The sequence below is a fragment of the Salvelinus sp. IW2-2015 genome, linkage group LG17 (assembly GCF_002910315.2).
Source record: "Salvelinus sp. IW2-2015 linkage group LG17, ASM291031v2, whole genome shotgun sequence".
NCBI classification, from domain to species: domain Eukaryota; kingdom Metazoa; phylum Chordata; class Actinopteri; order Salmoniformes; family Salmonidae; genus Salvelinus; species Salvelinus sp. IW2-2015.
Genome location: NC_036857.1, coordinates 24,256,252 through 24,269,846, shown reverse-complemented (window position 1 = coordinate 24,269,846; position 13,595 = coordinate 24,256,252). Strand labels below are relative to the sequence as shown.

At 44.3% G+C, this 13,595-nt stretch overlaps 1 protein-coding gene across 2 annotated transcripts in view; it reads left to right on the top strand.

The window, feature by feature from the left end:
• The first annotated feature begins 892 nt into the window (after window positions 1–892).
• magi3a (membrane associated guanylate kinase, WW and PDZ domain containing 3a) overlaps window positions 893–13,595 on the top strand; it is a 212,615-nt gene continuing 199,912 nt past the window's right edge. The window contains exon 1 of one of the 2 annotated variants that reach the window (XM_024005214.1): window positions 893–2,204. In XM_024005214.1, coding sequence (XP_023860982.1) covers window positions 1,898–2,204 — 307 coding nt within the window. In that variant the 5' untranslated portion in view covers window positions 893–1,897. The remainder of the gene's footprint in view (window positions 2,205–13,595) is intronic. The other variant, XM_024005213.2, reaches the window with a different exon arrangement.

The window sequence follows — 13,595 nt, the reverse complement described above, 5'->3', positions numbered from 1 at the left end:
TGCCAGTTCATGCTGCAAGAGCTCTCATAGGCTGGAGGACATCCTCCGGAAGTTGTCATAATTACTGTGTAAGTCTATGGAAGGGGGTGAGAACCTAGAGCTTCCTAGGTTTTGTATTGAAGTCAATGTACCCAGAGGAGGACGGAAGTTAGCTGTCCTCCGGCTACACCATGGTGCTACCCTACAGAGTGCTGTTGAGGCTACTTGAGACCTTCTGTGCAAAATAATGTATTTTAATACATTTTTGGTGACGGGAGTATAGTTTTATCTAAAAAAGATAACTTTTTAAATGTTTTACCATTTATATTTTTATGAAATTCACTGAGGATGGTCCTCCCCTTCCTCTGAGGAGCCTCTACTGCTCTGTGTCTACACATTATCAGGACCTACAAGTTAATTTAACCACAAGATGGCACAGTCACGTAAGAGTTGACGCACTGGACATCCTCCTCTCAATAAATGACTCGCGAAAATACTTGGCCCTACAGTATTCTATGAAAATTATACAAATTGATTTGTAATTGCACTGTCTTGGTTCCAGTTAACAACCTACTAATTACAATTGTTAGGACTACTTTGTAGTTACATAGCACTATGATGGCAATTTAATTGACAGCGTCTGTAATCTACAAGAATATAATATTGTTGCAATATTTAATCTACTAGTGTGCACGCTCGATTTACTCAGCCTGTGCGCTGAGTCCCAAAACGTATCCAACGCGTGTGACTGGGAACTAAATCCACCCAGAATGCTTGACGAGCTAAATCAAGCTAAACGGGTCCATTGAAACTGAGTTTACGCAGAAGCCCCGCCCAACCATTTCCATTGGTTGATTTGCATTGTTTTACTCTGTTCCCACCATCTGATTGGAGGCAAACCCAAGCAGTCATTGGTGCCTGGATGGGCTTTCCTTCAAGAAATCAACACGGTGAAAACAAGCAAAAAAGTTATTCGTCATTTCTCGTTTTATGGTTGGTTCCATAGACTCCTGCGCCTAAATCTCCCCTGTTCTGTGAGCCACCGGGCTGAATCTGACACGAGACCACATGGGGCGTCAACTGACGAGACGGCGCTCTCTGAGCTGGGCTTACGAGGGTTGAAGAATAGTGAGCAAGTTGCCAGCAGAGTAGGCTACACTACCCGAGTTCTGCGAATACATTCGCTGCTGATGCCAGGTATGTTGTTCCGTTTCCAAGGACTGCGTCGCTGAAGTCACTGGTGGAGGAGGTAAAACAAGTGCGCGGAACTAAGTTGGTCCCTGGCGAATTTTGGAAGAAGAATTGTCAGAGGGTGTAGGCAACATTTGGGCAACAGTTGTTTATGCTCAATAATTCAACGACATAGCTAGTTGTTCGGGGATATTTAATCAATCAAATTGATACATCGACTGAGTCAAGTGGAGAATCTGTGAGTAGTCAAGGCTATAGGCTCAACGACGGATCGATCCAAAATTTAGTTATTGGCTAGTGTGTGTAATAGGCTATTCTAAAACGGTTTATGAGACCGATTCACTGTAAGTAAACAGTAGGCTACTCATTCAGAAGTAGAGCTTCATTGCCCAGCTACGTAAGAATTTAGCGCTAGGGACAACATCAGCATCCCCGCGATCGATCTAGCCTCCTGCGACAACACTGACGCAGATAGTCTTGCACTACAGTCTACTATTGTATCGCAGACAGGTGATGTTCCAATAATTCGGGATGTTCATACGGATAATGCTTTGAAATGAAATTTGCTCAATGAATGGAATGGAATACAAAAACACTAGTGAGCAGATTGCCTCATCTCAGCATCTCCGTGCAATAGTCACATCTGCGTCTTAAAAAGAACTGCTTGTCTCGTCTCTCAAACAACCACACAGTCTGGGACTCTAAAGATTTACAAGAGGGATTAAACATGTCCAAAACGTTGAAGAAGAAGAAGCACTGGTCCGGTAAAGTCCAGGAGTGCGCGGTATCATGGGGGAATGCCGAGGAGTTCGGCTCAGTTGTGGACGTACAAGGGGGAGCAGAGCTGGGAGAATTCCCATACCTGGGACAGGTGATTACGGAGGCAATGGTCTGTCACGTCGGGAGGTTACCGAACATCGGGGACGTGCTTCTGGAAGTGAACGGCACCCCTGTCAGCGGCCTGACCAACCGAGACACCCTCGCTGTCATCCGCCACTTTCGGGAGCCCATCCGTATCAAGACCGTCAAACCAGGTATGTTTAGTGCTGTAATTACCGTTCAGAGGTTTTGCAGCGTAGGCCTACTCTCCAAAGTTATGCATTTTACCATGACGTGTTTCGTAATATGGCGTACTTGTCATACTATGGTAACCTTGGTCTGGTCTGTGAAAAATCTAATTGACTCCATAGGTCATACACATGAGCTGTGACAACGTGCATTCTTCTAGTTAACTCTCCCCTGCCCCAAAGTCCACTCAGATAATCACGTTCAGGAGACTTGAATTGTTGTCTTGCCCGTACACACACACTATGTGTTGTTCTTTAGGTGTAATCCTATTTGCCCAGGGCAGTTAATGGCCTGGGTCATAGCTGTGGGGTTAACTGGGACTGCACACTGTCTCGGACTGCACACGGTCTCGGGTTGGAATGGAATAAATAGTCAAGCTTGTAAATGGGCTGTGTCTCTGGCCTCCAGGATAGTGGGAGGATCAGGTGTGTGTGGCCTTTATTTGTCTCCTAGACTGCTTATGCCAGTACATCAAGCAGTATAAACTGGGTCATTCTACCAGTTCAGTGCCTTTTGAGAAGTGTAACTTGGTTACATTTTTTAAAACATTCTGTCATAAAGATCACATGTTAAACATCATCAAAAAAACACATTTTCTCATCTGAAGAGGTACAAGAAAAAAGACTGTGCCAAATACAGTAACAGGGTGGACTGTAACTGAGCCAGAACTCCCCATGTGACATGGGGAATAGAATCTTGTTGTGTGTAACAGGGAGGGGCAATTGAATGCAAGCTGCACATGAGAAAAGTGTGTACATTTCTAGCCTGTCTTTGTAACAGGGTGGACGCGTTGTGCTCGACCTGCTCCGTTTTCCACCACAAAACACCAGAAAATTGCCAAAAAAGACTAGAAACGGCTCACCTGCTTTGACACTGCTTTCACTATTAGATGTTCAATGTTTCTTTTGAAAAACATATTTAAAAAGGAATAGTTTCACCATATTAAAATGAGAGTTCAGTACATGTAACAAGGTTGACCTTCAAATGAAGGACAGACTTAAAATAATCACTACTCAAATGAAATCAATAAAAATCTTCAGAAATTACTTTTGTCAAAGCAAAGCAACACAATAACCAGGGATTTACAAAGATGGTGAAACTTGAAGAGATTTTAGAATTAAGTGGGTGACACAGGGTTGATAGAGGGACATGACAAAATGCTGAATTTTGGCACTTTAGCAAATCTTCATTCATATAAAAAAAGAAAAATGGATTCATTGACTTTGCCATGTGGTCTATATTAAAAGGCACTTCATTTGATATAAATTCAGTTGGTACACCATTTCTAATTAAAATATCAACGACCCAACTTCACTAAACAGAAACGTAGAGAAGTGGGAGACGTAGGATGCTGTAGAATTATTGTGCTAAGATCTTTGTAGTTCAACAGAACGTGTCCCTTATAGCTTGAATCAGCGCCAGGCTATCAAATGTGAGTGTGTAATCCTCTTTGTTTGGATGGACAGATGTTGTCTGTCTTTCCCTGTCCTGTCCGGTTGTTCTTACGAAACGTCCTTGCGTTCTCCATGTCAAGGAGTTACTGACTTCTCGAACCTCATGGACGTTATCCCTCTCGCTCATCTTATCTCTGTTTTTACATGCGTGGACTAGTGTGGTTACTGGTTTTGCGTATACACAAGGAGACGCATGTAAATGAAGCGGGAATTGGTTGTCATACTTACACGGCAACTCGTATGGGTGGTGTGAGGAAGTGGTACTTTTCGATGTGTGTAGGGTTTTGCTATATAGACTGTCCCAAATAGCACCCTGCCTTTTGGGACGCAGGCATGGTTTGAGTGAAGAGGCGCTCTGAAGAAACACTAGTGATGGGGGGGGGGATCGATAGTTACATATCGGGATATTATTTTTGACAGTCTATTGTTTTGACTATCGCAATATTAGTTTAGCACTAGTTGGCTGTGCCTGCACCAAAACTTCAGTATTTTTCCTTCATAGCTTGTTCTCCATATTCTTGTTTAGTATCGAATCGCGTTACATATAGAATCGTGAGAGTTGCAATACTAGTATCGTCACCTAATTATTGTGAGGTCCCTGGCATTTCCCAGCCCTAAGTAACACTTAGCTGAAGATTAATGGTGCCAGAGCAGAGCCAGGCCTGCAGCCTTGAGGTACGTCCAAGTCTAATGGATTCAATCACAGCCTTAAGTCCCCAGTCTGCTGTGCTGGCCTGGTTTGTGACTCCGCTCCAGCTAAGATCAGGAGTCAGGACAGGAGTTGATACCTTAGAGCTAAGGCATTTCTTTGTTACAGTATTGAGCCTCTTGTCCTGTCCCATATATTTTCAGGTCTGTTGGATATCTTTGCGTTTGAATAAAACTAGTTGGCACTTGGCATTATCATACAACTGAACTTGTCTATTCAGTACATACCAGACTGGGACAATATGACCTTGCTCCTGCAGACTCTTCTTGTGCTGTACGTTATGTGTGTGCCTGGATATTTGAAAGTCTGACCAAGCCCTGTAGCACAAGAAAACTGTGGGACCTTTTAACGGTGTGCCTGTTATCCACCTTCCTTTCAAATGTGGGGTTTGGCAAACTGTTGCGCTTGATACCCCAGCCGGCCTCTACACTGTGTTGTTATCCCAGCCAGTCTCTGTGTAGTGTTTACCTGTCTGTCTCTCAGCCTCATGGTTAATTCACCCATCATCTATCATTGATGAGGCCTCCATGACTAGATGAGCTGGCTAGAGGCTGTCTGAGGATCAGATGATACCAGGCCGGTGGTGTTGTGAACTCCAGTCCTGAGAGGCGGGGCCTGGGTTATAGGGCTGTAGGCAAGTAGGGGCTGTCACACTGTGGCCTGGTTAGTGGTAACCATAGCACCACTGCCCATCTGTTGGCAGCCAGTGATTTTATGACGACAGACACCTGAACTACACTGTGATGGTGGGGCTGTCCTGAGTTCAAAAGCTGAAGCTGGGTTGGAATCTTTAATCTGTTGCTTTGCTTACTTGTTAAAGCTATACTTTATCGCTCTCGACGACTGTATTTGTACTTTGTCTTGTCGTCGCCGATGGTGATGAATCAATTTCCCTTGAGGGATGGATAAAGTTCTACTACAATACATACACACCTGTATGCATAGAAGTCCAATGCTCAAGTAGCCTAATCTACAGTAACACATGATTGCATATCTTTGAGAATTATTGCAGTATTGCCTTATCTTAACACTTCCTCCCCCTCTTAGCTTGCTCAATGCTCTCCACCTTCTCTGTTGTTTTCTCTTCTCTCTGCGCTGCTTCTCCCTCATCTACCCTCCTAGGAACATTGCTTCTCATTGGTTTTCTATTGTCTTGTGATTTCTCTCCCCTTCATTCTATTCCCTCATTGACTCTTCGCTCTCCCTTCCCCAGTCTCCACAGCACCACTGGTTTATCTATAATACTCTGATAACTTATTACAGTATTGTAAGTCAATCGAACAGTACATCTTCAGGATTGTGTGCAATCCAGATGCTGTGTTTGTGTGTAAATGAGTATGGGGTGGTTGATTAATACACCCTAAATTTGCACTGAAAGTGCTATGATCCCAGAAGAGCATATCCCATCCCATCTTCTTAACTGCTTCGCCTAGCCATGAGCATTACATCTGTGGCTCTGAGCCAAACAGGAGAAGAGCCAATGTGATGCTGCTCTCTCTATCTTGCTGAGTGGCTCCAGGTCAGGATTGGAAACGTTGCACACGTCCTCTCTTTAAGTAGCCAGAGTGTGTATCCCAAATTGTACCCTATTCCCTTTATAGTGCACTGCTTTGACCAAGGCCCATTTAGAAAAGTAGTGCACTATAAATGGAATAGGGTGCCAGTTGTCTCTGGTCAAAAGTAGTGCACTGCGGGCCTCCTGACTGGTGCGGCAGTCTAAGGCACTGCATCGCAGTGCTAGAGGCGTCACTACAGACCAGGGCTGCGACCGGGAGACCCTTGAAGTGGTGCACAATTGGCCCAGCGCAGTACGGGTTAGGGGAGGGTTTGGCCGGCTGTGAGGTCCTTGTCCCATTGTGCTCTAGCGACTCCTTGTGGTGGCCGGGCGCATGCATGCTGACTTCAGTTACCAGCTGTACGGTGTTTCCTCCGACACGTTGGTGCGGCTGACTTCCGGGTTAAGCGAGCAGTGTGTCAAGAAGCAGTGCGGCTTGGCAGGGTCATGTTTCGGAGGACGCGTGGCTCTCGTGTTTCGACTCTCCTCAGTCCGTACGGGAGTTGCAGCGTTGGGACAAGACTAACTACCAATTTGGGGAGAAAGGGTAAAAAAAAAAGGGAAAAATTAAAATAAGTAATGCATCCAGTGTTATCCTGGAATCAAACCTGATTGTGTGATCTGCTTGGAGGGTTTGAGTGTGTCCCAACTGGTCCTTGGGCCTTGGACAAAAGTAGTCCACTATAAAGGGAATAATGTGCTATTTGGGAAGCAGATATTGTAGAAAGTGTGTTTAGACTTGGAGTGGGCGTGCCATTGATTATTGATGTGGTTTTTGGTGATCTGTTCTCTGCTTGTTTTGCTATGTCATAATTAGCCTATAGTTAATGGATAGCAGTCCAGTCACCCTCGGCTCCCCCCTGTTAAGGTAAAGCAGCAACATGGCACTCAGGCATTTCCCTGACCTAGAAACGATAGGACTGTCTGCAAATTTGTAATTTTGAGACAAACTGGCAAAAAAAGTAAGTTGCATTCACTGGGGGCATTATCTTAATTGTCATGTTTTTTGGGGGATGCTTGTGAAAAATTTGAAAATGCCAATAAATATATTGTTTAAAAATATATAAATGTGCAATCACTGCTTGTTTCTGGTCCATTTAAAGGAAGTGAGTTATGGAATCCAGCTCTTAGCTCAGATTCAAGAGGACAAGATCGTTAGGTATGGTTTTTATCTGAGTATTCTACAATTAGACGCGTATTAATGTATTTGTACCCCTTCACATGTTCCACATTTTGTTGTTACAGCCTGAATTCAAAATGGATTCAATCAATTTCTCTCTCACCCATCTACACACAATACCCCATAATGACAAAGTGAAAACATGTTTTTAGAAATGTTAGCAAATTTATTGGAAATGTAATACATAAATATCTAATTTACATACCTACACACACCCCTGAGTCAATACATGTTAGAATCACTTTTGGTAGTGATTACAGCAGTGAGCCTTTGAGTAAGTCTCTAAGAGCTTTGCACACCTGGATTCTTCAATCTCTGTCGTTGGGAATTGATCATTGCTAGACAACCATTTTCAAGTCTTGCCATAGATTGTCAAGCAGCTTTAAGTAAAATTCTAACCCGGCCACTCAGGAACATTCACTGTCTTCTTGGTATGCAACACCAGTGTAGGTTTGGCCTTGTGTTTTAGGTTATTGTCCCATTGAAAGGTGAATTAATCTCCCAGTGTCTGGTGGTAAGCAGATTGAAGCAGGTTTTCCTCTAGGATTTTGCCTGTGCTTAGCTCAATTCTGTTTAAACATTTTTATCCTGAAAAACTCCCCAGTCCTTAATGATAACAAGCGTACCCTTAACTTGTTGCAGCCACCACTATGCTTGAAATGATGGAGCCTGGTACTCAGTAATGTATTGGATTTGCCCCAAACGTAAGACTTTGTATTCAGGACAAAAAGTTAACTGCTTTGCCACATTTTTGCAGTATTACTTTAGTGCTTTGTTACAAACAGGACGCATGTTTTGGATTATTTTTTATTTCGTACAGGCTTTCTTCTTTTCACTCTGTCATTTAGGTTAGTATTGTGGAGTAACTACAATGTTGTTGATCCATCCTCTGTTTTCTCATATCACAGCCATTCAACTCTGTAACTGTTTTAATGTCATTGGCCTCATGGTGAAATCCCTGAGTGGTTTTCTTCCTCTGGCAACCGAGTTAGGAAGGATGCCTGTATCCTTGTAGTGACTGGTTGTACCTTTACACCATCCAAGTGTAATTAATTACTTCACCATGCTCAAAGGGATATTCAATGTCAGTATTTTTTTGTTGCTCTTCTTTGTGAGGCATTGAAACCTCCCTGGTCTTTGTGGTTGATTCTGTGCTTGAAGTTCACTGCTCGACTGAGGGACTGTACAGATAATTGTATGTGTGGAATACAGAGATGAGGTAAACATTAAAAAATCATGTTAAACACCATTGTTGCACACTATGAGTCCATGCAACTTATGTGACTTGTTACGCAAATTTTGACTACTGAACTTTATTAGGGCTTGTCATAACAAAGGGGTTGAATATTTATTCACTCAAGACATTTCGTCTTGACTTTTAATTCAATTGTAAAAAATAAAATAAAGTTGTGTTTCTTCTATTGAATCCATTTGAAATGAAAACTGTAACCAACCAAATGTGGAAAAAGTCTAGAGGTGTGAATACTTTCTTTAGGCCCTGCATGTTAAATAGCCCAGCAGTGTCTCGTTATGCTAAAACCATTCATCAGAGATCCATTTCACACTGGTTTTACAATCTCCAACCCAGCAGAGTACCGCTGCAGTGTGGTGTTTAATGTGGTTTGTCTCACAGTGCTAGTTTTATGAGATGGCTGCTCCGTTTTAACCAGTCGAGGGTAGCTTTACCCAGCCAGCAACATCTGCAACTTCTGTCCGAAACTCTTATAAACACATTTCCGCTTCGATGGACAACGTTTTGTATCCATTCTAACGACTGTCTCCATACACTGGCAGGAAAGTCTTCTTCCTACAACTTTGTTTATCATCAAACACCATTTCCTTATTTGTATTTGGGTAGAACGGTACCCCTTCTTCCCAGCTCACACAATGTCTAAAGAGACAACACTACCAGAAAATTATACTATTACAGAAGGCTCCAGCTAAGTAAATAACTAGTGTTGGTTGCCTTGTAAATGTCTGTCGCTCAGTGGGTTGTTAACCACTGTGACAGTAACAGCATAGCACTGTCACACTCCTCCCAGTCTTCCCTGTTTTTTATTAGATCAAATCAAAGTTTATTAGCCACGTACACAGTTTTGCTGATATCACAGGTGCAGCAAAATGCTTATGTTTCTAGCTCCAATGCAGCAATAACTAGCAATACAATAACAATACACACGTTCTCCAAAAGGAAAAAAATAATGGTTAAGCGATGATCAAATGTGTTCCTCGCATGCCACAATAGCTTTGCTTGAGTGGTGGTGCCTTTCACAGTGCCTTACCTAGGCCAGAAACAAGACGGAGAAGGTCACAAAGTCTTACTTCTGTCATGGAGCAGAGAGGCTCACTGACAACATGCCTGTCACAGAGGGGAGTGATACCTCAACTTTATTGGCTTGTAACAACGTTTTGATGATCTATAGCTCACCATGATCATGGACTATGGAATTGTTAGTCATTGTAATGGTTCTTATCAGCCCTTATCAGTCATGCTCCAGTGTTTGAGGTCGATGCATTATTACAGTCTCCCTGGCCTGCTTAGATCGGTTAGAACCTTCTCCCCTTCATTGTTGGCCCACTGCATTCCAGATGCAGATGGAACTCCACTTGATCTCGTCTTCGTGTGTGCGTCACAGGAGGCTGGTGAGGGAAGGACGGGTTCAGAGTAATTCCTGGATTGGAGTGAATGGGATCAAGCACATGGAAACCACTTGTCTGAAACCGCTCCATTTATTCTGTTCCTGCCATTACTATGAGCACGTCCTCCCCAATTATGGTGCCACCAGCCGTGTGTGTGTGTTACGTACGCCTTTTGGAGGAGGGAACACAACACCCTAATACACTCAACTCCCCGTGGAGTGAAAGAGGTATGTGATTGTGGGTGCGGGTAAGGATGACAGAGGCAGAGAATATTACCGTTAACAGGAAATGTATTTCCTTAACACGGTAATTGTGGGGAAAAGGGGCTGGACGGAACCAAAGTAAAAGTTAGTCCCCTCTCCTACCTACCAACTACTTACCTATTCTTAGCACCACCTGGCGCGCTAACCAAAATACAGGGGGTGGGCCGCCCAGGTCTTACCTAGTGTGTGTGCATAGACATACTACGGGTATATGTATGCCCTCAGGCCTGTTGCCTAAACACTCCCAAGGTGCCTTCCCCTTCCCCCCTGGGAACAAATGAAACAGAATAAGTCACCAAACTCAGTGAACAATTTGAATAAACCAAAAACACTAAATCCTATGGCATACACATACCTCTGCAGGACCAGCTACAAAATACTTTACAACAACTTATACTGGGCAACAACCAACACAGGACATCAAAGAAGCTCTCTCCTAACAAAGGATCACTGGCTTTTCAAGCTGCAGAAGGAGTCGGTAATTGCAGACAGCTGTATCTCCTGACGAGAGGGCGGGGTCAGAGCTCCAATCTGCAATGGGGCCGACCAATCAGCTGCAACATACAAACCCAAAACAATACAGAAACTGGGGAACGTAACAGTGTGTGTGTGGTATTACAGGCCTGACGTGTTTCATCCACCCATCATCCCCTCCTGCTGTCTCTGGGCTCATTCCCCAACGCTGTCACTCTCCTTCGCCCCCCCATCCCTCCATCCAACCCGCCCGTCTGTCCGACAGCTAGGCTGTCAGTGGGGAAGGAGGGAGGGAGGGAGGGAGTGAGAGCGAGCGGATGGGTGCGCGGAGGCCCCAGACAGCAGCAGCTGCTGTGAATACTAAAGCACCCCCCTCCTTTTTTCCATCCCTCCCTCTCCGGCCCTGACACGGCCCACTCCTGCAGCAGCTCTCGCTCAGTACTAAGGTGATCTATATAGGCTGTGTTCCAGGTCTTCTTTATTGTTGTCGCATTCTCCGGTTGCGTTCCAGGTCATTTGTATTGCAGTCGAGCTACGCAGACGAGCAGGTCTGAAAAAGTGTTTAACTTCACGCCCATCTCAGAAGATTACTGTGTTTTTCATTTGGTTCCTGAAAAGTTCTAGAAACACTTTTAGGCATTCTCCAGAGATCGGATCATCTGCACAGTGTGCAATAGAGACGGCCTGGAATGTGGCCAGTACTTCCACTCCTCTCACTCCTCCGTTCCCACATTACAGAGCATGAGAGACCCTACAGGAAGAGAAGAGGAGGAAAGGGAACCAGGGAAGTCTTAAGAGGCTCTGTGGTGCCAGTCTATTGGCCCAACACTTGTCATTCCCATCAAAGCTGCGTAGCGTTTAAAATATATTCCACTGTTGTTTGTTTGCCTGGCAGGGAACAGACTTAATAACTAGTGGCGAACCGGACAGCGCGCGTGGGAGCCCGTGTTGGAAACCTAACAAAGATGCAGAGTGACACTGGCGTCCCGGGCACTTGTTATTTATCCCTGTTTTATTGTCCTGTCTGTCACTTTGAGACCGTCAGCATGGTAATGAATAGGGCCTGCAGCAATGATGACGTTTTAATATGATCTGTGGTTTCTTCTAACTGCCACATTGTCTAAGGGAAGGGGGGGCATGACTTGGGCTGTGTGTTTATATAGATGCCTGTTTGTAGATGCCTGTAGTTTATGTTTATGTAGATGCCTGTGGAAGTGCAGTACAACACACACACACGCACACACACGCACCCACGCACGCACACAGTCTCTCGTCTGTTAATTGACCCAACCACCATGCAGTGAAGCATCATGGCTGCTGTTTATTCCCCTGGAGATAAGATGAGGTCAGCCTTGTAAATGGTCAGTATAAATAACACATTCTGTCACAGGGAACATTATCCCCAAGCTTAATGGTAAAGCGTAAGAGTCAATGGCCTGGGAATATAATGCAGTTGTTCTGTTAAGGCAATGCATCCTGGGACAGATATCTAGTCACCTAGGGAAATGTTTCCCTTTTTCTTTACCTCCCTTCATCCGTGGACAAACAAACGCGGTCTGTCAGTCCCCTGTGCAGCAGAATGAGCCCTGTCATGGACACCCTGATAAGCAGCTTTCATGCTAATGGCTTGATGCTTGGAGAGACAGGTACACGGTGGGAGGCTGGGGGTGCTATCACAGCGCTAGCAGCTGTGTGAAGATGTGCCTTTTGAGCAGTGACGTTGACCCCGGATAGAAGTACACAATGATGAATTTCTGTTCATCTCTCAAGTTGGTGACAGACAGTGCTTATTCACAGCCAGCTTGCTTTAAAGGGAGGTAAGGAAGTGGAGAGTGGAAGGGAAATAAAGGAGGGAGAGCAGGGAAGATTGGAGGGGCGGATCTCAAGTAAGATGATCACTTTATTGGTCAATTGCACACAAGGTCCAATCAAAATTTGACTTCTGCTTTTAACCCAACCCCCCCCAAAAGATGCACGTACAGTACATACACATTCAGGTTTTTTGGAAATGTGCGGGGAGCTGCTACGCTAGGTGCCTGGGGAGCTGTTGGTGTGGTGAGGTTAAGTGCCTTGCTCAAGGGCACAAATGCGTTTAGGATTTGATACGTTGCCAGCTCACTTCCGCCCAATTTATTTAAAATGTTTTCCCAGTCGGACCTGGGATTTGAACTGGCAAACCTCTTGTTTATTTGCCTCTCTTACTGTTAGGCTACCTGCCGCCCTAGATCTGGACGTATAGAGGTTGAGCTGAACGGGGGGGGGGTTACTGCTTTTATAAACAATTTGAAAACTCTAAAATGGTATTCGGAGAACACCAAAAACAAGCAAAATTTACTCCAGCCATTATCACCTTGGCTGCTGTAGCTTCATTCCCCTCAGTTAATAAGGGACATACATTCTACGGACTAGCTCAGCACCGGGATTAAAAACTCAAATTTAGTTTGATGTCAAGTCAAACAGCAGTTACCTAGCCATCTTCCAACTCTGCACTGTTTTGAGAGGAAACTTGCGCTGTTCACTGCAGCCAGGCAAACAGCCTTCCCGCCCGCTCTGAGGCATCAACGTGGTCCTAAAGCCAGCAGCTTGACTGGAGTAGTGTAGAGAAGCTAGCTAAGCTAGTCAGCTTCAGCTAGCTATACTAATTGATGCCACATGCTGCTCTTTCTCCCCAACCCCATTCAGATGAAACAACTGCCTACTTGTTGGTTGGTCCTTGTAGCCTAGCTACTCCTTCTCATTTCACTAACTTTTAATTCTGTAATTTTATTCCATATTGCATTGCATTAGTGAACTGTCACTCCACTTGCTACGCGTTGAGCATCTTTGCCGGTTTGATTGGCCAACATGGACAACAAGCTACATGTGAATGCTACCTTTCTTTTTATGGGGCGCACCATTCACGTCATAAATACATTCAAGTTTTATTCAATTCATAATTTGAAATGACAAGGTCCTTATCTATACCGAACAAAAATATTAACACTACATGTAAAGTGTTGGTCACATGTTTCATGAGCTGAAATAGAAGATCTCAGAAGTGTTTCATACGCACAAAAGGTATATTTCTCAGAAATGTTGTCCA